Source organism: Monodon monoceros, unplaced genomic scaffold (genome assembly GCF_005190385.1).
Source record: "Monodon monoceros isolate NGI ecotype Baffin Bay Population unplaced genomic scaffold, NGI_Narwhal_1 Super_Scaffold_11, whole genome shotgun sequence".
Taxonomy (NCBI): Eukaryota; Metazoa; Chordata; class Mammalia; order Artiodactyla; family Monodontidae; genus Monodon; species Monodon monoceros.
The window spans coordinates 65375418-65400037 of record NW_021703767.1 but is presented as its reverse complement, the minus strand read 5'-3'; the positions used below and the strand labels follow the sequence as shown (position 1 = coordinate 65400037).

At 41.1% G+C, this 24620-nt stretch overlaps 1 protein-coding gene across 4 annotated transcripts; it reads right to left on the bottom strand.

Moving 5' to 3' along the window:
• Positions 1-23: 23 nt before the first annotated feature.
• On the bottom strand, positions 24-23486 carry POGLUT1 (protein O-glucosyltransferase 1). Of its 4 annotated transcripts, XR_003792398.1 has the most exons (12): positions 23334-23486; positions 22478-22568; positions 21214-21357; positions 15848-15983; positions 13501-13622; positions 8866-8925; positions 7335-7434; positions 5573-5631; positions 4348-4515; positions 3555-3611; positions 2891-3113; positions 24-363 (listed from the first exon to the last, which is right to left on the bottom strand). XR_003792398.1 is itself a non-coding variant. In XM_029214949.1 (11 exons), exons 1-11 carry the CDS (start codon positions 23416-23418, stop codon positions 2957-2959), a joined length of 1179 nt encoding a protein of 392 aa, XP_029070782.1. In that variant the 5' UTR covers positions 23419-23486; the 3' UTR covers positions 2256-2956. The 4 variants fall into 4 exon arrangements, 3 of the variants coding, with proteins under 3 accessions (XP_029070783.1, XP_029070784.1, XP_029070782.1); XM_029214949.1 differs by lacking the exon at positions 24-363 and having other exon boundaries at positions 2256-3113; XM_029214950.1 differs by lacking the exons at positions 24-363; positions 22478-22568 and having other exon boundaries at positions 1792-3113; positions 23411-23441.
• Positions 23487-24620: the final 1134 nt, after the last annotated feature.

Below are 24620 nucleotides of genomic sequence, written 5' to 3'. Positions count from 1 at the left end.
CAACAACTTCAAAAGTTATGGAGATAAAAATTATTTTCAAAACCATACATTTTACATGTCATTACACACCATCTTCATACCATCTATGCAGAGGTAAACAAATAACTGTAAAATCTGAATAACATTTGCTGTACTTAAATACAAAGATGTTCTTATTAACTCTTCAAAAGGCAGGTGAGAATTTACATTGATCCAATTCTTACAGTCTTGTCCAGTCCCCCTTGAAGTCAACGTCTGGGCAGTCTGTAAATAGGATTTAGTTAAGCCTGCTGTCCCCATCCATCCATCCATCCATCCATCCATCCATCCATCCATCCATCCTTCCAACATTCTTCTGTGCATCCTTCTGTGTGAGGCACTGTGCTGGATAATGGAGAAATCAGGGTAAGTAAAACATGATTCTCACCCATGAAGAAGTTCACAGAACAGTAGAAGAAACAGTCAAATAACTACAGTGGAATGTGATATCATATAATACAGGCATGAGCAAAGTATTATGAAAGCCTCTAACTGCCTAGAGGAATGAAAACAAGGATTCTGAAAGATGATGCTTGAGCTGGATCTTGAAGCAAAGTAGGAAACACTCCCAGGGAAATGCACCTTCAGCTCCTAATCCAAAGAACTGAAAATTTTGCTCCTAGTTTAGTGAGAAGAAAATTAAAACAGAATGATAGTATCTACCAGGGCCTCCTATTGATTAGGCAAAACCACAGTACAACTCAGAAATCTGGACTGCTTAATGCCAGACTTATAGCACCTAAGAACACAGTCCCCAAGAGTTATTATTATTATTTTTTTTGCAGTACGCGGGCCTCTCACTGCTGTGACCTCTCCCGTTGCGGAGCATAGGCTCCGGACGCGCAGGCTCAGCGGCCATGGCTCATGGGCCCAGCCGCTCCGCGGCACTTGGGATCTTCCCGGACCGGGGCACGAACCCACGTCCCCTGCATCGGCAGGCGCACTCCCAACCACTGCGCCACCAGGGAAGCCCCTCCCATGAGTTTTTAATACTCAAAAAAATCCAACTTTTAACACCTGCCTTATTCTATGCAATGATCTTACCAGCAGGTCCTCTAAGAAGGTCCATAGGCTTACAATTTTGTGAAAGGGAGTTTAAAAGGCCCAACACCTGTTTCACAAGTGGAATAAAGTCTCTGATTTTATATAACTGAATCTCACATTTACTAATTTTGAAACCAGTTAATACCAAACAGTTCTTAAAAGGCAAAGGCAGGGCTTCCCTGGTGGCGCAGTGGTTGAGAATCCGCCTGCCGATGCAGGAGACACGGGTTCATGCCCCGGTCCAGGAAGATCCCACATGCCGCAGAGCGGCTGGGCCCGTGAGCCATGGCCGCTGAGCCTGCGCGTCCAGAGGCGTACTCTGCAACGGGAGAGGCCACAACAGTGAGAGGCCCGCATACCGCAAAAAAAAAAAAAAGGCAATGGCAAACAGTTGATTTCTCTGTGGAAAGTTTGGGCCTAAGGGACAAGGCTGGTTCTGTGTCATCAGACTATATGGGTTTTTTTGTTTGTTTGTTTTTGTTTTATAAATTTATTTTATTGATTTATTTTTGGTTGCGCTGGGTCTTCATTGCTGCGCACGGGCTTCCTCTATTGTGGCGAGCAGAGGCTACTCTTCGTTGTGGTGCGTGGGCTTCTCATTGGGGTGGCTTCTCTTGTTGCGGAGCACAGGCTCTAGGTGCGTGGGCTTCAGTAGCTGTGGCACACGGGCTCAGTAGTTGTAGCTCACAGGCCCTAGAGCGCGGGCTCAGCAGTTTTGGCGCACGGGCTTAGTTACTCTGCAGCATGTGGGATCTTCCTGGACCAGGGCTTGAACCCGTGTCCCCTGCATTGGCAGGCGGATTCTTAACCACTGTGCCACCAGGGACAGACTATATGGGTTTTAATCTAAAATTTTTTCTTCATTTTCAACTATGTTAGGGAGAACAGCCTGAGATTAAACTACTATCCAAATGTCTTTTTCAAAAAGGGAAAAGGAAGCACTCCAACATGGATGTGCACTAAAACAAACATCTCCTATATAAGTAAGTGCTAAGGTTGAATGCTCTAAACTCCCAACTTAACACCATTTCACACATGAAGACTCCTTGAGATCCCTGCAAGCATGGACTACCGCCAACTCAAGGAGGAAAAATATTAAGGGCGTGTGAAGAATGAGGAAGAGATGCTGTTTTATGCACAGTTCCTCTAAAAAGTAAGGACCATCTCCTAAATTAAGAGGTTTTTATGTCTTCTTTTTGAAAGAGAACATAAAGAAGGGTGTGAAGGTACAAAAAGGGAACTTGAAATCCAATTGCAAAAATTGCTCATGCAATTGGCCCCCTTCTACATGGCTTTATAGAAATCTCCTGAGTACCAAAGAGTTTAGGCTTTTACAAAAGAGAGCTCCTACATCATGGCATGGCACACTACTGCTTCCTTAGACCTTTTAGGAAATAATCTCCAAGTATTTTTCACAAACCCTAAAGGGCTTTCTACATTAAAATATAGCGACAGAAATCAAGTGTAGAATAACTGCAGAACTGCGGTGATGAGTTGTACTAGTTCCAAAGGATTGACTTTCTACTCCAAACAATGAGACAAAGGGCATCATCCCATGGGCACAGTCAGTTCCAAAGTGAGGGACATACACATGTGGATGATCTGAGGCACAAGCTGTGATTGGTCCTAAGAAAATGAAAGGCAGAATCGGGTTCAAAACCCACATCTCATGATTTCTGGTCCTTATTCAGCCAAAGTGTTGAGCTGCTTCATATCTATATTAAACATATTTTGGATCTTTCTCGAAAGTTGCTCTTGGTGCAGCATGATAAGGAAAACCAGATATTTGGCTTGGTAACAGTATCCAAGGTATAGGTGTCACACTCACAGTGAGCTTCTCACCACAGGATGTCTGAGATCTGCCATAGAGAGGACTATGGCTCAACGATGACTACTAGAGTTCAGTTTTCAAAATTTTGGGAATAATCTGATCATAGCCTTTCCTTCTTGTTACATTATAGGACAGGAATTTAGAGTATTCAGTCAACAGGTTCTCCCAGTAACAGGTGATGTCATCCATCTGCAAGTGGTTCAGAATAAACTGGCTTCCCCTAGAGACAAGATTAACAAGAATAAAGCACACCATTGAATAATACTAGTAGCTTACACTTGAGCGTTTTTACCTGTGCCAAGCACTGTTCAGAGTACTTCATATAAATTAACTCTGATCTTCAGAACCAACTCTATAGCCATCATATCCACACACGCATTTGGAAATAGACATGATTTTTTTTTTCTTAAAAACAAATATGTAAACAGCCAATCCTCAGAAACAGTACTTGAATGACTTCAAAGATTTCAGTCTAACTCTACAAAGTATGGGCTTGGGACATATGTGAATGTGTGTTTTCCCCCAAGACAGCTTTGATTCTGATCATCTCTGTATAATGAGGCTGAAATTCAGGTATCACCATGGTAACAGCATTCTTATGACATTAGCTCAGGCAAAATGGGGATGATAAAGTGGAAAAAGAAAAATGAACAGAACTTACCTTTCAGCAATTTCTTGAGCTACATCATCATTTGCTTTTACAAACTGCAACAGCTCCCTAAAATGGAGAGAATTATTAGGCTCTGAAATACAGACCAAGCTCATTAGTACTAAGTCAGAGAGATCATAGAGTGAGGTCCATAGTTAATCTCTAGATATGTGGATGGTGAATTATTTCTTTTTTAAAGCAAAGATATCAGGTCCTCACAGGAACAAAATAACAACAACAACAGCAGCAACAAATATCTCACACACAGGCGGAAGACAATGTTGTAGTTCCGGAACATATTTGGAAAAATAGAGAAATGTTCAACGATACCCATCAAAAATCAATAGTAAAGAAAAAAATTTCCCTCCTGTTTCTTGCTCTGGCCCCCAGAAGAGGGCGCTGAGCTTACATTTCTGGCCCTTCTCCATTCCTCATCCTAGCCCCTCCCTCCATGAGAGGAAACTTGCCTCAGTTTCACTGAGGTCAATTTTCATGCTGTATCTGAAAGTCCTTTTGACAATATAACACAACTGAATACCCATATCTCTAGTCTTTGAGAGATTAGAGCTTTTTCACTGCATACTGTCTGAATGTTACATTTTAAATCAGCATTAGAGAACTTTTAAAAATTAAATCCCACTCAGCCTAGTTGGATAATAATGCAATACTATTTTGAGGACCAAATATGAAAAATAAAAAGCTTTCAATGGAAAAAGTCATCAGGAGTAAATGTCTTAAATGGCTGGGGACTTAGAGGCAGATTGCGGGAGTCATCGGAAACTCTGCTTGGGGGAGAGCTGCTTACTGAACATTGGAGAGATCTGTTTTGACTGGGATATAGTGAACCCACGGCTTCAGCTGTGGATAGAAGAATTCCAGCCACTCGTCACCGACATGGAAAACAAGTGAACCACACAGAAAGAGGTGTTTTAACCGGAAACTTGCAGCTACACCCCGAAAATTAAACAGATACCTGGAAAAGAAAGAGCAAAATATACTTGAAACTATATGCCTACTTCCACAAATATGACCTTTTTTTCTTACTCCCTCTTACCCTTCTTTCCTTTTATTACCCCCTCTCCTTTCCTTTTCCATTTTCAGTCTTCAAGGACACATCAGCATGTGCCTGTGAAGTTTCTATAAACTCCTTGTTGTTCCAGGGGTTAGAGGTTGTTCCTGGGAATATCAGGGTGAGGGGAAAAAAGGGATACTTTCTCCAGGGAGAGACTGATAGGGCCAGCAGCTGGGTGCTGGGTACAGCGCATACAAGGCTCAGATGGAAACAACACCTCACCCTTTGCTACAAGTTTTTCTAGGCCTAAAGTCTTGAACTCATCATGGCCTCCCAAAGCCTTGTTTTTCCCATAGGGTACCCTACCTGGTCAAAGGCGTGCCCTGTTCCCTATTCCCTCTTATGAAATCTGGAGAAGACAACCAGGCATACCTAATCAATCTTCAAAGAAATGCTCCTTGGAAAAAAGCTAACTTAGAAAAGAACATTTTCTTTTCAGCATTTCCCATGCATTTTCCCCTGTCTCCAACCGGAGCTGCTTCTACCCTATAGTTCCCACTGTGCAGGAAAATCAGCATTCATCTCTCTGAATCCCCCCACTGCCCTCCTCCTGACCTGGTTTTACATGTGCATATAATCCTTAGTCCTGGCATTTAAATATAATAGTTACATATGCTTTATTCATGTTGGACCGTAAACTGTTTTTAATAACCTAATAAATACTTGATCTAACTTCAGCTCTTGGCTGGGCGGGGTGTGGAGAGAAGGAACCCCATCCCTTTGATTACAAGCACGCAAGCTCTTTGGAAGCAGGGACCACATTTCATGTCTCCACAGTTCCCACAGAACCTAGTTCAGAGCCTTGTGCACAGCAGACTCTGAGAAAATAATAGCTAAGTAAATTCATGTGACTTTCACAAACCCCACCTGGACCCTAGTATTAAAACTCTCACCCAAAGTAAAGCTATTCCAAAAGCAATAGGGAAACTAGGAGAGTCAGGAGTTCTGTAAGTCTTACTTGTATTTGCAGTGATCCACAAGATGGACATCCTTAGCAGCTGGCTTTCCCAAGGTATCCTTTCGGTGAAAAGGAAGTTATTAACACTAGGAGTAGGAGCATTTATTGAAGACCACTGTGCAGTAAGCATTGCTAAACATTTCATCAACATGACCTCATTTAAGTCTTATAATAAACAGACTCAGGAGGCATGATTATCCCACTTTATAGATGAAGCAGCCAAGGCTTTGAGAAGTTGGGAGACTTGCTCAGGGTCGCATGGCCCTAAGTAGAAGAGCTCGGGTTTCAACCTGGTTCTGTCTGATTTTAGAGTTTAAGCTCCCTTGGAACCATGTGAATCCCCTGAACTCAGAGGTCATGGCCTGCAGCACATTTCACTCTGTGTAAATCATACTGCACAGGAGGTTACAAATGGTGGCTGGTGGGCTTAGAGGTGTAGCCCACACACAAATTTTGTTGAACTCACAAAGTATTTAAAAATAAATATTCTAACCACTGCCAACATTTATAGGTGGTAGGGTGTTTCTTACAAAAACGCAGATTTCCAACTTTTCTTGGGGAAAAAAAAGGAAGATTTGGCAAAGAGAGCTCCTATTCCCCTGGGCAGCAATGACCGGACCTTCAGCACTCTCTCCTGCTCACTAGTGCAGCCCCTGGGGGTATCGGAGTTTGAGACCCCCATCTGTATTCCAGCCACATTAGCAGAGGGTAAACTCGATGAGGGGAACAAGTCTTGTTTGCTTTTGCAGCCTCCCATAGTAGATGCTGGGCTGAATGGATACATTTTTCATATTTTTATTTTTTAACAAAGTTTCTTATACTGCATTTGCTCCTGTTTGAATTAAGCAGTCACATAATAAATACATGCAGCTTTACTTAGTATTTCTTAGTTTTTACTTAGTTTTTCTGACAAGAAGTTTAAACATTTTTCTCATATCATCCTCATATGGTATATGGAAATTTCAGATGAGGACATTTAGGGCTTAAGGTTCTTTGAATAAGGCAAGAAAGAGTTAAGAGGATAGAGATGGACTTCAAACCAAAGAAGCCAGTCATTGCTTTCACCTTAGAGTCACTTGGGGAGTTTTAAACAAATGAAGATGCTTATATGTCATTTCCAAAGACTCTGATTCACTCTATTCATTTTTAAGTTCTCTAGTTGGATTGTATAGTCAGGGTTGAGAACCACTGGTTTAAACCAGGGGTTGGCAAACATACAGACCACAGGCCAGATCCAGCCCACTGCTTATTTTTGTACACAACACATAAACTAAGATTATTTTTACCTTGCAAATGGCTGGAAAAAAATCCAAAAGAGAATATTTTATGACACAGGAAAATTACATGAAATTCAAATTTCAGTGCCATAAATAAAGTTTCACCGGAACACAGCCATGCTCATTCGTTTACATATTGTCTACGGCTGATTTCACACTGCAGTGGCAGAGCTGAGTAACCACAACCCAGACTCTAGAATCTGCAAAGCCTAAAACATTTACCATCTGGTCCTTTACACAAAAAGTTTGTGACCTCTGTTTAAACCTTCAAAATTGTATAAAATACAAGTCATAATATGGGCCAGAAAAGCAATGTGAGTTTGAAAAAGAATAATTTACATATATGCTAATTTTAGTCCATGGACCTTTCTCTATATTCATCCCAACACTGAGAGGAAACCTAATCTCAAATTCTACCCAGGTGGCAACGTTCTTTGAGTGAGAGTGTTCACTGCTGTAGTTCTAGTCAGATGATTGGTGATTACTTTCATAGATTTCCAGGCCTGGTTTTTGGTGTATTCTGCATCAACAAGTTTTGGACTTTTCCGAGATAGAAGAATGAGAGGATCTCGTTCTGGACTTGTCCTATAAAAGAAACACATGACATAAAACTATGTGTCCTACACCATAATACTGTTCTCAATCTCTGAAAGGGAAGCAGTAATCGGACCCAATGAAAAAGACTGTACACACTGATGGACAATTCATTGGTTACTTTAATAGAAGAGGAGGGGGATACTAGATCCTACAGCAACTAGGAGGTCCTGGGCTGTTCTCCACTTTACCCTTCAGGGAAGGGGAGTATTTGGCCCTTCTTTGCTTGCATTCTAGTCTTTAGGATTATGTTGATCTGGGCACTATAGCCATATCCCAGGGAGTTATTTCCCTTTTAGAAGATTCATGTAACCTCTAATCACTGGTACTCATAGCTGTGTGACTAGGTAATCACCACTCACCAAAATAGCTACGTGACCTTTGTGGGGTGTGCTTTGTAAAATCCAGTATAATATTTAAATTAAAAAGAAAACTGAAAGGCTCAAACACCTGAAAACTGCATGTAGAAAAAGTCCTACTTATGGTCATAGTAGCAGATGGTCTTGACATTTGAGGGGTCATGGACCCCCTGAGAATCCGATGAGAACTGTGGACCCCCTCTCTAGAAAAATGCACATATCCCCATATAATTTCAAGGAATCCCTAAAACTCCTGAAGTCCACACATGGATCCCAAGTTAAGAATCTGATCTGAAGATCTGAGAGCCAGAGAGGTTGGTAAGGAAGCATAAGCAGTTGCTGTTGGGCTGAAGTCCACTGCGAGTGAAGAGAGGCCGTGACCTCGGACAAGGATGCTCTGAGAAAACTACAAAACTCTCTCCCTAAACATTCTCTTCTGTATTCATCTGTCTAACAGGTACTCATTCTGCATCTATGTGGTGGGTACTGCTCTTAGCACCAGGGATACGGAGCTGAACAACATGGACAGGGTCCTTCCCCAACCTTTTCTCTTTCCCTCTTCCTCTCTTCCTTCCCTGCTTCCCTCTCCATTTTCACCAGTCTCAGTCTGCGCTTCCACCACTATTTGGCAGCCACATGGTCTGATGAAAAAGGCAGTCAGAAGAGCTGGTGATGGTTCCCACTCTGCCATTAAGTGGCAGAGGGACTGTGGGCACGATCATAAGCTACTCCTAGGAAACTGTAATCTCTCAGGCAAGAGGACACCTCATTGTTCTGTTCAGCATTATACATAGTCAAAGCCCATCACACTCGTGGCACTTTGTAAATATCTGTTGAATGACTGGACAGATGAACTTTACTTCTTGGAATTTCAGTTCAACTTAGAGTGATTTGGGCAAATCATTTGAGTTCTTCTCTAGTCTAAAATTCTGTGATTCTATGTTTATTTCTTAGTTATCTTAGCTTTCTCTTTAAACTAGGGTTCCTCACACCCTCAAAATTACTTATATTTTGCACATTAACTGGAAAAATACTTTTGTAAAATGTCAGAAAGTATAATCACCTTGATCCTCGGAAATATGCTGTGGAATTTTTCTTTTTCCATGGCCACTGTGCTGCTGACCTAAAAATAGATTTCATTAGTTTCTATGTTTCTTCCTTAACTATATAAGGATGACTTTGAACCATTTCTGAAGATTAGCTGAGATCTTTACATTCTGAAATCAGTCTGATCCAGGCTACTGCAAAGAAAAAGCTCTAAATAACATTATGTTCCCTTTTGTTATTACTTCATTCCTATGGAGATGCTGGCAAGCAATATCTACAAATCTACGGCCTGGTAAATAAGTTAACAACATTGAAAGAAAAGTTCCCAAAACTAAGTGACATGTTTAGGGCTATTTAATTCAGTACAATGAGGATTTCTTCCCCACTTTAATTATAGTCTATTGATAAAATTAACAGGCAAAGACAACTGCAGAAAATATCAGAAACTGAATTAAGGGCAAGGAAACAAATCACTTCCTGACTTCATGTTTTAGATGCACAGGAGTTATCATCAGATTTAGTCTGATTTTCCAAAGTACCTGGTATCCCCAGAACTGTACTTAGTGCTCCATAAAGATGAAGTCCCTGAAACTCAGGTCTCAGTACCCATTACCACAGCCAGCCTTCCTTGCTGAAACTGCTAGTCCACAGAACTGTACTTAGTGCTCCATAAAGACAAAGTCCCTGAAACTCAGGTCTCAGTACCCATTACCACAGCCAGCCTTCCTTGCTGAAACTGCTAGTCCACAGATGCATCATTCTTAACTTACTTTGTAGGAACCCTTCACAGAAGTTTGTGTAGAGTCTTCCTCTGAAAAAGGAGGGGGTTGGACTGAACTGGAGTTAATGAGGGATTGGTGAGCTACTTGCTGTAATGGAGAGATTTAGAACATAAGCTTTTCAGGTAGAGATACTTTTCAGGTTCAGATAGTGTCCCATTTTCTCTCAGGTGAGACCACTGCTCTTATTTTCCTGGCTTATCTTCTAGTCCTTTCTTTGCTGGATCATCATTATCCGATTCTCCAGTCCAACTATTTCTCTGTCTCATATTCCCTCCCACCAAAATATAAACACTATAGCAATTGGTTTTTTTGTTTTTTTATTTTTAATGAAAAAAATAGTATATACTCATTATATAAAATTCTAATAGTAAAAAAAAATCATCTGGAATCTCCCCACCTACAGATAACTATTTTTAACAATTTAACGTTTCAGTGAAGAATTTCCTTCCAATCATCTCTCCACATCAGTGGTTCTCAGTTGGGGGTGATTTTGCCCCTCTACCCAAGGGGACATTTGGCCGTATATAAAGATATTTTTTGATTTTCACTACTAGGGGATTGCTACTGGCATTAGTGAGCAAAGGCCAGGGATACTGCTAAACAACCCACAAGGCACAGGACAGCCCCCTACAACAAAGAATGATCGAGCCCCAAACATCAAGAGTAACGAGATTGAAAAACCTTGCTCTATATAACAGAGATCATACCATGCATGTTGCTAGCTAACATTCTTATTAGGACATATTATAGATAATAATAAGAGCCAACACCTGTATAGCACTTACCATGTTCCAGGCAGTGTTCTAAGTGCTATATAAATATAAACTCATTCTCATGACCTTACAAGGTAGGTTTCATTAACCCTACTTTATAGTTGAGGCCCTTGAGAGGTTAAGCAATTTGTCTAGAGTCACACAGCTAATAAGAGCCAGGGTTTGAATCCAGAGTCCCTGTTTTTAAGTCCTATGCTACCTTTACTTTCCATTCATGCACAGTATTCCATTTTATAACCATGTCGCAATTCACTTCATTCCTTACTGGTGGGCTTTCAGGTAGTTTTAAACTTTTTTCTTTAAGAAACAACACTGAAGTGAATATCCTTGTACACACATCTTTGCATGCTTGTCTAATTATCTTCTTAGGATAAATTCTTGAAGTAAAATTGCTGGGTCAAAGGATATAAACATTTTACATTTTCATATATACTGCCAAACTACCCAACAAAAAATGCATCAATTTATACTGAAATTTTGAGTATAAACTTCCTTGGTCCCTGGGGAAAGCCGCAGACACAGACTTGAACCAAGTATCATCTCTGTTTTCTCTCTCCCTCATTCTTCCTACCCACCTACCCACCCCTCAAATGACCCATGTTAGGACATTTGTCTCCCGGCAAGCACTAACAGTGGCCACCACAGCTTGGTGCTGCCCCAGCCCTCTTTTATAACCCCACCTCTCCGCTGACCATAGAGTGAATTCTTTAAATGCACAGGGACACTGAATTCTTCCACAGAGTGAAAAGTAAGTCAATGGGAACAAACTCCCAAAAGTTTATAAAAATAGGAAAATGCCAGGCAGACATCAGTGTAGATAAGCAAGTAGATTACTAAAGTTTAAAGGTGAGAAATGAAATCATGGGGCTAGAGATTCTGAACGGAGGGCTCTGAAAAATAAAATTGCAATTCTATAATCATGAATAGATTCAACTGAAGAATAAAAGGGGAAGGTATCAAAAGAAAAACAAATTCACTTAAGATTAGATTTTAAAACATATGCTATCTCCCTAAAAATTGCTTATTAGTTTACAAGGGCGGTAACTACACAGTAGAGGAACCTGATATAACACCTTGACCAGGTGATCAAAATTAACATCTCTAACGAGAGGTGGATACACACAAAATCATTTATGTAAGTATCTGAGCCAGCAGTGCATAAACTGAATCTAATCATGAGGAAATAGACAAAACCAACCTGAAGAGCATTCTATTAAAAATGTTCAGTGTCATTGTATCAAAAATGTTCAGTGGCCTGTATTCTTCAAAATGTCAGAGTCACGGAAGAGAAAGACAGACTGAAGAGCTACTGCAGATTAAAGATTAAAGAGACATGAGGACTAAATACAACACATGATGCTGGATTGGCTCCTGTACTGGAGGGGGAATATGCCTTATGGGACATTATTGGGACAACTAAGTATTAAATTAATATTGTTTCCTCTAATTGACAATTGCAATGTGGTTATAAAAGAGAACACTCTTGCTCTTAGGAAATATGCACGAAAGTATTAAGGGGTACAGGGTCATAAGGTATGCAACATATTCTCAAATAGTCCAGAAAACAAGAAATTATGCATATATTACACATGCAGCCTACATGTCCATCAAAGGACACAATAAATTATTATCTGATGGAATACCATGCAACTGTTTAAAATAATGAGGTCATTTCATATGTACCGACATGGAAAGATTTCTAAGACACCAATAAGCGGGGAAAAAGTTGCCTAAGTTGGACACACTTATAAATTTTTATGAGCATGTAAAGGTTTCATATTCAGAAAAAAATTGTTTTTAAAATGATTTTAAAAACAAAATAGATGTACAGCAGGTGGGAAAAGAGCTACAAAAAGAAGAGTGTGAAAAGGGTATTTGCAAGAACCTGAAAAAACAAAAAAAGGATTAGAAAACTAAAGTCAGGAATAACTTGGAGAAAAAAAGGTTTAAGACATTTTTATTTTTCCCTCTCTCAAAATTATGTTCAAAATGAAATGCTAAGTAAGAAATGATGGTCTCAATGTCTGGAGAACACAGGAAATATTAAGTAGTCAAGTGGAGAGAATAATGCACTTGGAAACCTAGACTTCAGGCCTAAATTGGTTTCTTGACCAAGTCACTTAACCTCTCTGAGCCTGAATTCCCTCATCCCTGAAATAAACAGTTGGACAAGAACAATTTCCAGGTCCAGTTCTATGAAGTATGAGACCAAGTTATCTTAAAAAATAACTTCCTAATTATACCTACTGAATAATAAACTTGTTTCTTTACCCAGTGGCTCTAGCTGCCACTGAGGACCGCGGCCTTATATGCTTCTCCAGAGAAGGGACTTTCTCTTCATCTCATTTAAATCTCCAGCCACACATAGTACAGGTGATAGATATCTGTGGAAATGAAGTTGAATTAAACTACTGCTTTCCCTACATCTGAGAGAATACCTAGAAAGGTGTGTTTTTAGAAGTTTTCTCATTAGGTACCAATGTTGTTGGAATGATTCATGTAAAATGTAGCTAGGTAAGAAGTACGTACAGCTTGATGACCTGGACAATCTAAATTCTGAAATAATGGCGGGATACAGTCAACAGGCCAAGGCAGGTTTCAATCGTGAATTAGAGAGTATTTGGAATAAGCTTGCACTTGAGATATCTATGGGACATTTATACCCACACCATCCCTGCCTGAAGGACTTAGCTCTTAATTACCAAGTACATTTATGTGCTTCCAAGTAATTTTCTATCCTTCCCCACAGTATGGTCATTCATTTTTTCCTACTTATGAAAGTAACTCACTCTTATTTAGAGAAACTTAACAGTACAGAAAACTTTCAAGAAGAGGCTTCTAGAATCCGTCCCACAGAAGCATTGCTGACACTTTAGGGTAGGTTCTTTTGCTCTTTTTCTAGGGATATGTAAATATTTTTATACACATACAAAATTGCTTATGCTATAGTTTTTTGTCTTTCATTTTTAGCTTAAAAGTTAGTCCTTAAAAAACAAAAAGTTAGTCCTTTTAAACAAAATTAATTGTTTATACTTTACTGTTTACTTCAAGACGACCCACAAAGAGGGATAAATAAAACCTCTCTAAAGGACCTACCTTACCAGGTCTTCTCTGAAGAGGTCCCACCGTCCAAGACCAGTAGGATATATTGGCCAAACAGCGGGTCCTCCTTCCCAAAATGTCCAAGCAGGATACATGATATCATGGTATTCTGATGTCTTCAACAGAAACAGAGAGGTTATTCTAAGTCAGTCTCAGAGCGGAAGAAGAAGCAGCAAACTGCGTTCATGCCACGGGATCTGGAAAAGGCCTTGCCCCAGTGTTATATTGTCAAAGATATATTTTCCCTAGTCTTCAAAGTCTAGACTCTAGATGCTAAAAGGCAAAAATGACCATGGGTTAAAATTCGTGGGCTGACTGAATCCCAGAATACGAAATCACACTAAAGGTCAACTTTTCCAGTTCCCCAAAGTTCTGTTTTTCTAGAGGACATATACTGTTGGAGTTTTTAGTTTAGGGAAATAATATACCCAATTCTGAATGATCACATAGCTGTCTCATATTTTAATTGATATTACACTTGGAGTGTATACTATCTTACCAGTTCTTAGTTATTTCCTAGATAGGTCTTTTAGGAGCAAGAATTAGGAAACATAGTGCAATGGTTGAGAGTGTGGGCTCTTGAGAAAGATCATCTGACTCCACCTCTTTCCAACTCTAGGCAAGTTACTTAATCTTTCTATGCTTCAGTCTCCTTACCTTTATAACTGGATAAATAATAATATCAATAATATTATCTATCTAATAGGCTTGTTTTGAATATTAAATGAGTTAGTACATGTAAAAAACTTAGAACAGTGTCTGACACAAAGTAAATGCTCAGTAAGTGTTAGTATTACCTATTACTGTGGCACTGCTGAGCTCACATTGGTTGGTCAATAAATTGTGAGTTATTTTTTGGTTATTTTTCTTTTTTGATCAGGGTCAAAAGTAGTGATGGGCAGAATGCGGGGGGAGGGGTGTTATCCCACATCTTTTGAAAAAAGTTTGAAACCATTTGTTCCCTTTACACGGCTACCTCTCTTAAAATTCTGGTCACTGATAAGCCTCTAATTCTACTGTTTCTTCCATTGGAATTACATATGCAATATGCTGTTTGCCTTTCAAATATTAAAAAAATGGTACGTGATTTATCAAGCACCTCAGGCATAACAGCTGTTCAAAAGAAACTGCACATTTATTATAAAGCTGACAGACTAAAATCCCTCCCTTGCAAACTAAGAGTCACTGGTTCAGAAAAAAAAAGGGAGGGGATTAAAGATGAAAGGAAAGTTAGTATACTGATGGTCATACTTATTATCCACAGAAAAAACAGATAAGTAATAAACACAAAGTCCTTACTGACTTACATGGGAGCCTCTATCTGTTCTTCTGAGAGGGCTTCATGAGAAATAACGGGACCAAGCACTTTTGAGAAATGAGGCTAAAGCATGGGAAATGCAACACAAATGTGGCCTCAGCCCACTTGCAACACAGGAAATAAACAAGTCTAGAGAGAAAGTAAACTGTGATAAAGAAAAAGTGGGGATGAAAAGTTCCTCTGCTTTGGAGACACCAAATCAGAAATGGAGTTATTTTCTCAAAGTTCAGAGGGTTTTCTTAAACCCACTCTTCTCCCATAGAATCTCCCATCCACTCTCTTCTAGCCTCCCCCCATCCCTGCCCCCAAATGCTTTCATATTTAGTCTCTAGGGAATGAAGGCCCATTCCTGCTAATACACCATTTACAAGAACCTGTGCACTAAGATATTCACTGTCCCAAGTTCTCCAAGCCCACAAGTGTGTCCTAGTACTCCTATCTCTCCATAACTAGACCCAAAGATCACCCCCTCACATATCCCTCTCGGGTATCGCAGGCATATCCCCTCACTGCATTGCTTGGGTGCAAACTGTGTGAAGTTATCTAGCACCTTCAGTCTCACTGTTAGCCAGGCTGGGACCCTGGGATACAGTGGCCGGACAGACGATTCCTAATACTATGGTTGATACATACAATGTACAAGCTCAACAAATCTTTTCTTTGAATGCAGGTTTTCCCTAACTTCAAGCCCATGAGTTTTCTTGGGCCACTCTCTCCCATGCTCTGTAGGATCTCTGAATCCCACCTCCAATGTCCTAGAGGTTCCTCAGGCCTCTCTCATTCCCTACCCTCCATCCTTAGCCCTATAAACACAAGCAACCTTACTCACATCACTTACGGGTCCTCAACCCCATCTCCTCAGTCTTATCGTTCAATGACTGTGAAGCTAACAGGGACACAGACCCACTTTTGGACCTCAGGCCTCATCCTCACCATCACCCATCAGACTCTGCCACAGTCATCTCCTGCTTATATGCTAGAGGACCACCCTCCATCCCCTCATATGGCTCTTCCTATACTTACCTTACTGAAGGAGAAGACTGGAATGGCAGGCTCCATCCATTTAGGAACCTGAGGATAGTCTCGTACATTGATCACCATCTCCATGTCAGGGAGGCGCCCAATAATTTCCAAAATAAAGTGTTCAACACCACTACACCTGTCAACCAGAAATACCACAACTTCACCAGAGCAGTGCCTGCTCTCGGACAAGGCAGGGTCCCGCTTACACTTTCAAAGTAAGACAAGCCAGTGTTCAGATAATCAGCTTCCTGCAAAGTGTCCTGAGAGCAATGCTCCTGAAAGGATTACTCCACTCTTCCATATGGTGCCAGTTACCTTTTCTGGCTAAGCTGCTCCAGCTTACAATACTTAATAAAATTTTCCGACTAGATCATCCTAAGTTTGAAGGGAGTGTTATTGCTACTCCCACCATTTCCTCTCCTCTTTTCATTCCCAGCATTTCTTTATTTCTCCTACATGGAATAGTTTAATTAGTAAGCAAGATACAAATTTTGATAGGAACTGGAAAAGCTGATTTTCTAATTGTGTCCCTTGGGCTTTGAATCTCACAAAGACATTATCTTTATTTCCACCATAACTAAGTCTCATAGTTTATGAGGAAGGATAGGAAACCTTTCATTACCTTCAACCTGAATACAGAACACTATTAAAATCAGTTTTGCAAGCCAGAAAGAGTGCCATGTATATAATCACAAAGACTGTAATATTGCTTTCAGAATAGACTTCCTGGGAATTCTCAGAGGATTTCTGGAAAAAAAGTGAGTATACACTGACAGCTAACTTTTCTTCCCCATCCTTTGAGGTCCTGACCAGCACTATACTGAGGGGCAACATTCCAAGGCCTAACCAAAATTTTCTGGCAGCATGAAAATGACTGATTTAAAATATTGATTTATACACAGGGTGATAACTACAAAAAATATCAATAGTTCATAAACATAAGAAAAGATGGTCAACTGTACTACTATAAGGAAATGCCCCCAAAGCCAAACTTATAAAAACAGAGAAAGTGCTTAACAGAGGCTGGGGAATAGGGGGAAAGGACAGACGTTGTTTAAGGGTACAAACTTACAATAAGCAGTAAATAAGCCCTAGAGATCTAATACACAGTGTACTGAGTATAGACAACAAAATGGTATTATAATTACCAAACTTGCTAAGAGACTAGAACTTAATCATTCCCACTACTATAAAAGAGAATAATTATGTAAGGTGATAGAGGTGCTAATTATCACTACAATAGCAATCATATGAAAATAAATGTATCAGATTAACATGTTGTACATCTTAAATTTACACAATGTTATATGTCAAGTATATTTCAATAAAAAAATTAAGTATCACCATGACAAAAGAAAAAATCTAGTGAAGCTAGATGCCAGTTTTCATCAATCAGATTGTCAAAGATCAAAGAGTCTGATAATACATAGTGAGAGTGTGAGGTCTATTCTGAGCACATGATACAAGGCTGGTGAAAGTGTAAACAGGCACAACCTCTTTGGAGGATATTTGGTTCTATTTATCAAGATTTTAAAAACACATTAATTGGCCAATTAATTTTACTTTTAGGAGTTTAGCCTGCAGATGTATTTACATGAGTGTTCAAAGGTCTAATTTCAAGGATGTTTACTGCATCATTGTTTACATTAGTCAAAAATGAAAGGGGAGGACCTCCCTGGTGGTGCAGCAGTTAAGAATCCACCTGCCAATGCAGGGGACACCGGTTCAAGCCCTGGTCCGGGAAGATCCCACATGTCCGTGGAGTAACTAAGCCCGTGCACCATGACTACTGAGCCTGCGCTCTAGAGCCCATAAGCCACAACTACTGAGCCTGCGCACCTCAACTACCAAGCCCAAGCACCACAACTACTGAAGCTCACGTGCTCTAGGGCCCGCGTGTCGCAACCACTGAGCCTGTGTGCTGCAACTACTGAAGCCTGCGCACCTAGAGCCTGTGTTCTGCAACAAGAGAAGCCACCGCAGTGAGAAGCCCATGCACCGCAATGAAAAGTAGCCCCCGCTCACTCCAACTAGAGGAAGCCCATGCACAGCAATGAAGACCCAACACAGCCAAAAAAAAAAAAAAAAAATTAAAGGGGAGTGGTGGGGAAAAATTTAAGTTTCCATTGATAGAGGACTCAATAAAGAAATCCATACAATGGGTTTTTATGCAGCTATGAAAGAGTTCTCCATGTACTCCTATGGAAAAATTTCAAAATCTACTGTTACAAGGAAAGGAAAAGTAAGTTGCAGAACAGAAGATATAGCATGTTCTAGTTTGTTGATGAATCTAGATAATTGTATATGCAGAGATTATTTCTGGCAGGCTGTAAAAGAAACTGGTAATTGTAGTTGTCTCTTGAGAGAAGGACTCAGGGACTAGTGGTCTGGTGGAGGGGGGTGTACGGTGGTAGAGAAACTTCCTTTTCACTGTACATACTTTTGAGTTATCCAAATATTTTACCATGTGCATGTAACACTCCTTTTTTTTCTTTTCTTTTGAACACTTTACTGGAAATACAAGCAGATGCAATAAAGCAAGAAGAATATTAAAGATATATAATAGGAAGAGAAAATTTTAAACTGACTTTATTTGTAGATCCATGATCATCTATGTAGAAACTTTTAAGTAATCTAGCCAAAACCTATTACAGCTAGTAAATGAATTTAGAAATGTAGCATATTTTATATACTAACAATGGCCACATAGAAAATGAAATTAATAAAGTACTATTTACAATAACATCAAAAATATGTAATACCCTGTGATTATTTTGACAAGAGACATTCAAGACCTACATACTAAAATCTACAAAACAATGGAGACAGTAATTAAAGATGTAAGTAAATGGAAAGATACACCCTATTCATATATCCAAAGACCCAATATTAATTTTTTTACTGAAGTATAGTTGATTTACAATGCTGTGCCAATCTCTACTGTGCAGCAGCAAAGTGACTCAGTTACACACATATATAAACTCTTACTTTATATTCATTTCCATTATGGTTCATCACAGGATATTGAATAGAGTTCCCTGTGCTATACAGTAGGACCTTGTTGTTTATCCATGTAACACTCCTTTGATACTGAAAAAAATTACTCGTTAAAAAGTTTTTTAAAAAATGTATTACTGCAGTACATTTACACGTAACAGCTGAAACATTTATTTTCTTTCCCATTCAGCTTTTAAAATAGCACTCTCTCACATACGGTACAATTCTATTTATATAAAACTCTAGGAAATAATCTATAATGAGAGAAAGCAGATCAGTGGATGCTTGAGGACGGGGGTGGGAGGAAGGCATGGCGGGGAAAGGGGGAGAGGAGGACTGCAAAGAGGCACAAGGCAACTTTTAGTAGTGACAGATATGTTATTTTGGTTATATATATACCTATCAAATTGTACACTTTAAATATGTGCAGTTTATGTCAACCATACTTCACTAAAGCTATTATTTAAATAATACTATTATTCTCTACCTTTGAAATGATGTGACTCCCGTATTTTTTTTTGTTTATTTCTGGTTTTTTGTGGGGTTTTTTTGCCACGCCACATGGCTGGCGGGATCTCAGTTCCCCGACCAGGAATTGAACCCAGGCCCTGGCAGTGAAAGCCCAGAATCCTAACCACTAGGCCACCAGGGAACTCCCTCCGGTGTTAATTAGATGGTGCTCCAGTTCCTCAGCAAAATCTCTCAGCTCATCCTTGAAAGGCTGAGTTTACATTTTCTTTTGTTCAGAACTGAATACTTTAAATGTCATAGATATTTCTCAAACTGGGTGAAGTAAACGTATCTAGACCTAGAAAGATACTTCTTTTGGCCAGATGAGAGTCTGAGATATTACACAACTGTGTCCATTTCATTAAGGACACTGGTTCTGAATATTTCGTTTTATTTCTCTTTTGTTTAACTCTATTTTCCTTAGTTGTATATGTATTAATAGTTGGAATAGGGAACTTTCAACACATTAGGACCTTTCATTGTCAGTGAAAGGTCCTGTGCTCTCTTAATATTTCTAAGAGCTCATGATTCTGACCAAAAGGCTCTGGGGTCTGGAATAAGAGCCATGTGCCTTTCAGACACTTTGAGAGCGCTACTTAATTTGATCTGGAGACTGTTCAGCTAACTATTAAACAGTGGAAAAGCTTTCAAAGTCCAACAATGTCTATATTCATATTTTCTTTCTCATTTGTAGAAATTACAAATTCCTCTATGCTCATAATTTGTAGTTAAAGTCTCTATTATTGTTCCAAGTAATGAAACAAATGTCTATTTAAAATACCTCAGTGATTTTCCCCACTACCACCTTATTTGCCCCTGACACTTGATAACCAAAATTGTGATTACCTCAGAGTGTGGGATATTAAATGATCTTTATTTTGTTGTTATTGTTCTTGTTTTTACATATTTTACATTACAGTGAAAGTATACTAATTCATAATAAAGTTGTTATTACGAACAAATAATATAAATCCTTATGACCAAATGGATGCATGTTTTTTACAATACTGCTTATTTATTTTACTTGTAATGATATAACATCATTTAGAAAAAAGATCTTAGTAAGGGAATATCCTGCCTTCTGGGTTTTGTACTTTGTAATTTTATAAAGAGTAGAGGTTTTGTTTTGTTTTTTTAAAAGACTCCTGGGAATTCCCTGGTGGTCCAGTGGTTAGGACTCTGTGCTCTCACTGCCGAGGCCCCGGGTTTGATCCCTGGTCAGCCGAGTGGCAGGGCCGGGGGGAAAAAAAAAGACTCCTAAGAGGAAGGTTTATCACTTGTTGTACATAATGCTGCCTAAGGCCAACTTCCAGGCTCAGTCTGTGACCCTCCCTGCTCCCCGCCAGCTCTCAGCCCACTGATATGTAACTTCAGCTCTCACACCTGAAGTCCTGGCCAGTGGAGCCTGCGTAATCTGCAGCACCCATTATTTCTCTTGCTTTTCCACCACCTTCCTTTGAATACTTGGTATCTAGAATAGTAGTTGGCCCCTGACAGTCAGTCAACGCTTCTCCTCCTCCTTCAGCCCAGCTCACTCATGCTAGGTCTCATCAGCCTGTGTCCTGCAGCTACTATATCTGGGGAAGGAGAAAGGGCAGAGTCACAGCCAGTACAATCAGTGATGTGTCTCAGCCTTACAAAGAGAGAGGAGACAGGCTTTGATATAGGAGATAGGAGAAGAGAGGTTGGCAAGAAAAATTCCCAGGCAAGCAGAAGAGTTTGTCACTATTTTGTAGTCCTTCTGAAATGTGAGGAAGGGTTTACCTGTAAGTCCCTTTCATTGGACTCTCTATAAGAGTAGTATCAAGTAAGCCCTTATGCAATAAGATCAGAAGATATATGTACCTCATAGCTCTTACCTTGAGGGGAACATGCAGTCATTTTCTCGGTATAATCTGTTCTTAATGATCTGATAGTGGGTCCCTAGCTTCCGTCTGACTACCTCCGCCATCATCTTCCTGGAGATACCTCCTCGGAAAGCGGTCAGATCCTCTTCTATGACACTGGGAAAGAATGGGAATCATCAAGGAAGGCAGGCCAAGAGAATAATACCATTCCACCTACTTCCTATCTGTGGGTCTAGGCTTAGTATTAGAGAACACGTAAGCTTTGGGAAAGAATAGAGGGCAGGAATGAGCAACCTCTTTCCTGGAAGCACCTTAGGCGATCTAAAATATCAACAACAACAAAGCCACAAAAAAGAAAAAGCAAGTCAATATCTCTTCTACCTCCCTCCATCTGGATTGCCCCTCCTTGGCCTGATGTATATTCCTCCTTCACTGCTCATGCCACACCCACGTCCTCCCAGTCACTGCAGTCCCACTGACCTCCCCTTCTTTGAATCTCACAGAAGGTATGGTCTATGCCTTACAGCCTGACACTGTTTGAGTCCCATGTTCTAGTCTGTTTGGCCCCTACCACCCTGCATACTCTAGCGGTATGTATGACTGACAGGAGTAACCAGAAATTACACTATTTTGAATCCCTTTTAAAGTTCAGTACATAGCAAGTTTTCAGTAAGTATCACACACATCAGGTGAATTTTTTGAGGAATCACAGAATAACATAACGAGGAGTTAAAGGACCCTGTTATTTAGCTGATGAGGAATCTGAAATCTAGAGAAGTGAAGTGTCTCGGATCTGGGACTTGGATCTGGGACTAGAACCCAAGGCTGATTTCAAAGTAATCTTTCTACCATAACACACTCCAGCCCTAATTTGCATACATTAAAGATAACCAACAAGAAACTTATGATTCGATTCATTTAAATATATGTTCATTCCTTCAACAGTATTTATTGAGTACTTACTGAGAGCCAGCACCAGGAATATGACAGTGAATATAAGACATAGGTCTTGACCTCAAGAAGCTTTCAGTCCAGGGGAGAAAGCAGACAAGTACATGTACTAATTCCCACAAGGAGTTAACAGGCACCTGGGCCTCTCCTCTCCCAGGGTATTTTTATCCCCCAGAAATATAAGAAAACCACCGCAAGGACCCTATCTGCTCTCAAAACATGCTTGGCTCTCTGACCACTGCAACCAAGGTCTCTTCGGGATTTTAGGGAATTTCCTCCTGACAAGATCTAAATTCTTAAAGACACGTCAAAGAAAAGAACTCACCCATGGTAGCAGCTGCAGTTTTGACTTGAACATGGCTCATAAATCTCCAAAGCCCTGTTAATTTGGTCAATAAATACTTTCCATTTTGAACCTTCAAAAAGTGAAGGAACAAATTTAACAAAATACTCCTGAGCACTCTTATTGACTAGCAGCAAGCAGGCAGAACCAACAGAAGGTCAAAACTTTTAGACACCCTCTTCTCATCCCACTGGTGGAAATGAACCTCCAGGAAGGATTCATTCTACAGTTCTCCTGCACTCAGGTCAAGTCTGCCCCTTTACTCGGGCTGCCAGGTATCCAAGAAATGGGAAAAATTCCACGCTTAATGCCTGACACTCAGAAGGTTATGGATAAACTGGTGACACGGATTCTCAACTTTTACTAATCAAACTGAGCTCCACAAAGAGGATCGATTAAAATCCCCAGGCATTATTAACCTTCCCTTCATCTCTTCTGGCAATGGACTAAGAACACTGCACACACACACACACACACACACACACACACACACACACACACGAATTATCCCCCAGTGTGTTAGGGAAGTGCGGGGTAGCCGAGCGTGGGCCATACCCGCTGTGGGTAAACAGGGGCATGGCCCTCCCCTCCCCTCTATCACTCAATTCCGGAGGATGGGTTACTCTCCAGGGTCCTGGGCAGGAGAAGCACTGCCAGACACCTAAACGCACTCTCCGCTCCGAGGTGCCCCCGTGCCCCCTGCCCAGCTCTGCCCCGCAGCGGCCACAGCACGAGCGTGGCGGCGGCCGCAACGGGGAGCGAGGGGCGCGGGAGAGCGCCTCGGGACCGGGCCAGACTCCGAGCCCCAGCGGTGGGCTCGGCCCTGTCCGGAGCCCACCTGACTCCTTCTGGCAGCCCGGCACCGGGTACAGGAGTAGCAACAGCAGCCACAACCGAAGCTGGGAGCGCACCCACCGCTCCATCGCCAGCCCTCCCACTGCCGGGCCCAGGCTGCAGCGCGAGCGGGCGGAAGCGCAGCCCCGCACAAAGATGGCCGTGGAGCCGCACCACGTGGGCGGAGGGCCGCCCCGCCGTGAGACTGCTGCGCTCAGCTCTGCCTCCGGATCCTGGTCCCGAGCCCGGCCAGCCGCAAAGTGTCCCTGGGAAGGCGGCGCGGGGAAGCTGGGCACCCACCGCGCAGCTAACCACAGTGCGGTGCGGGCTGGCTGTAGCTGACCACCTGCTCGTTTGTTTAGAGCCGAGCTATCCACATATCCACATATATAGCTCTCTCTCCCTCTGTCTCGCGCGCGCTCTCAGGTGAAATCGGATCCCAGGAGAGAATGAATAAATGGCATCCCCAGGGAAAAATATGTGTAATATTTGTCTCTTACATCCTGTAACGTCTTGAAAACATCTTATTCTCTGCAGCCAGAAAACTGAAGGCCAGAGAGGATATGTTTTTCGCCCACAGATTCACAGTTACGGGCACAACCTAGGCTAGTAGTTCTTTCACAACCTCGAACTGCTTCTTACTAAATAGCATAGATTTGTTGAGCACCTGAATGTGTACAGTACTGTTAGACCCCAAAGGGTTGCAGATAGTATATAGCACACATCTCTTTGTAATAGCAGTTTATAACAGTTGGGGTGACTCAGAGAAAAAAACAGTGGTCAACATTTTGCTGTTCAGTATAGGTATACAGCTATATATGTTATATAAAGGAAAGTGTAAATGAAACGGCTTATTCGTTCTTGCAGTCTTGTCTTTAAACCCCAAGCTCTCTGTGAAGATTTTCTTGGGATTGACACCACAACCCACAGAGCTTAGTACCGTGTCTTGCATGCTGTCTCTGGACTTTGGGCATACTTTTTTTTTTTTTAAATAAATTTATTTATTTATTTTTGGCCGCGTTGCGTCTTCGTTGCTGTACGCGGACTTCCTCTAGTTGCCACGAGCTGGGGCTACTCTTCTTGGGGTGTGCAGGCTTCTCACTGGGGTGGCTTCTCTTGTTGCGGAGCATGGGCTCTAGGTGCACAGACTTCATTAGTTGTGGCACACGGGCTCAGTAGTTGTGGCACACAGGCTTAGTTGCTCCACGGCATGTGGGATCTTCCCGGACCAGGGATCGAACCCTTGTCTCGTGCATTGGCAGGTGGATTCTTAACCACTGTGCCACCAGGG

What these genes read in the sequence shown, in the direction of transcription:
- POGLUT1 (XM_029214949.1), bottom strand. Translation starts at nt 23,418, where the DNA reads ATGGAGCGGTGGGTGCGCTCCCAGCTTCGGTTGTGGCTGCTGTTGCTA. An exon ending in CAGTCTTCTCCTTCAGTAAG is followed by an intron (nt 13,623 to 15,847) that starts GTAAGTATAGGA and finishes TTTCTGTTGAAG; the next exon opens with ACATCAGAATACCATGATAT. An exon ending in ACAGATCTCTCCAATGTTCA is followed by an intron (nt 3,612 to 4,347) that starts GTAAGCAGCTCT and finishes TCTCCATTTTAG; the next exon opens with GGAGCTGTTGCAGTTTGTAA.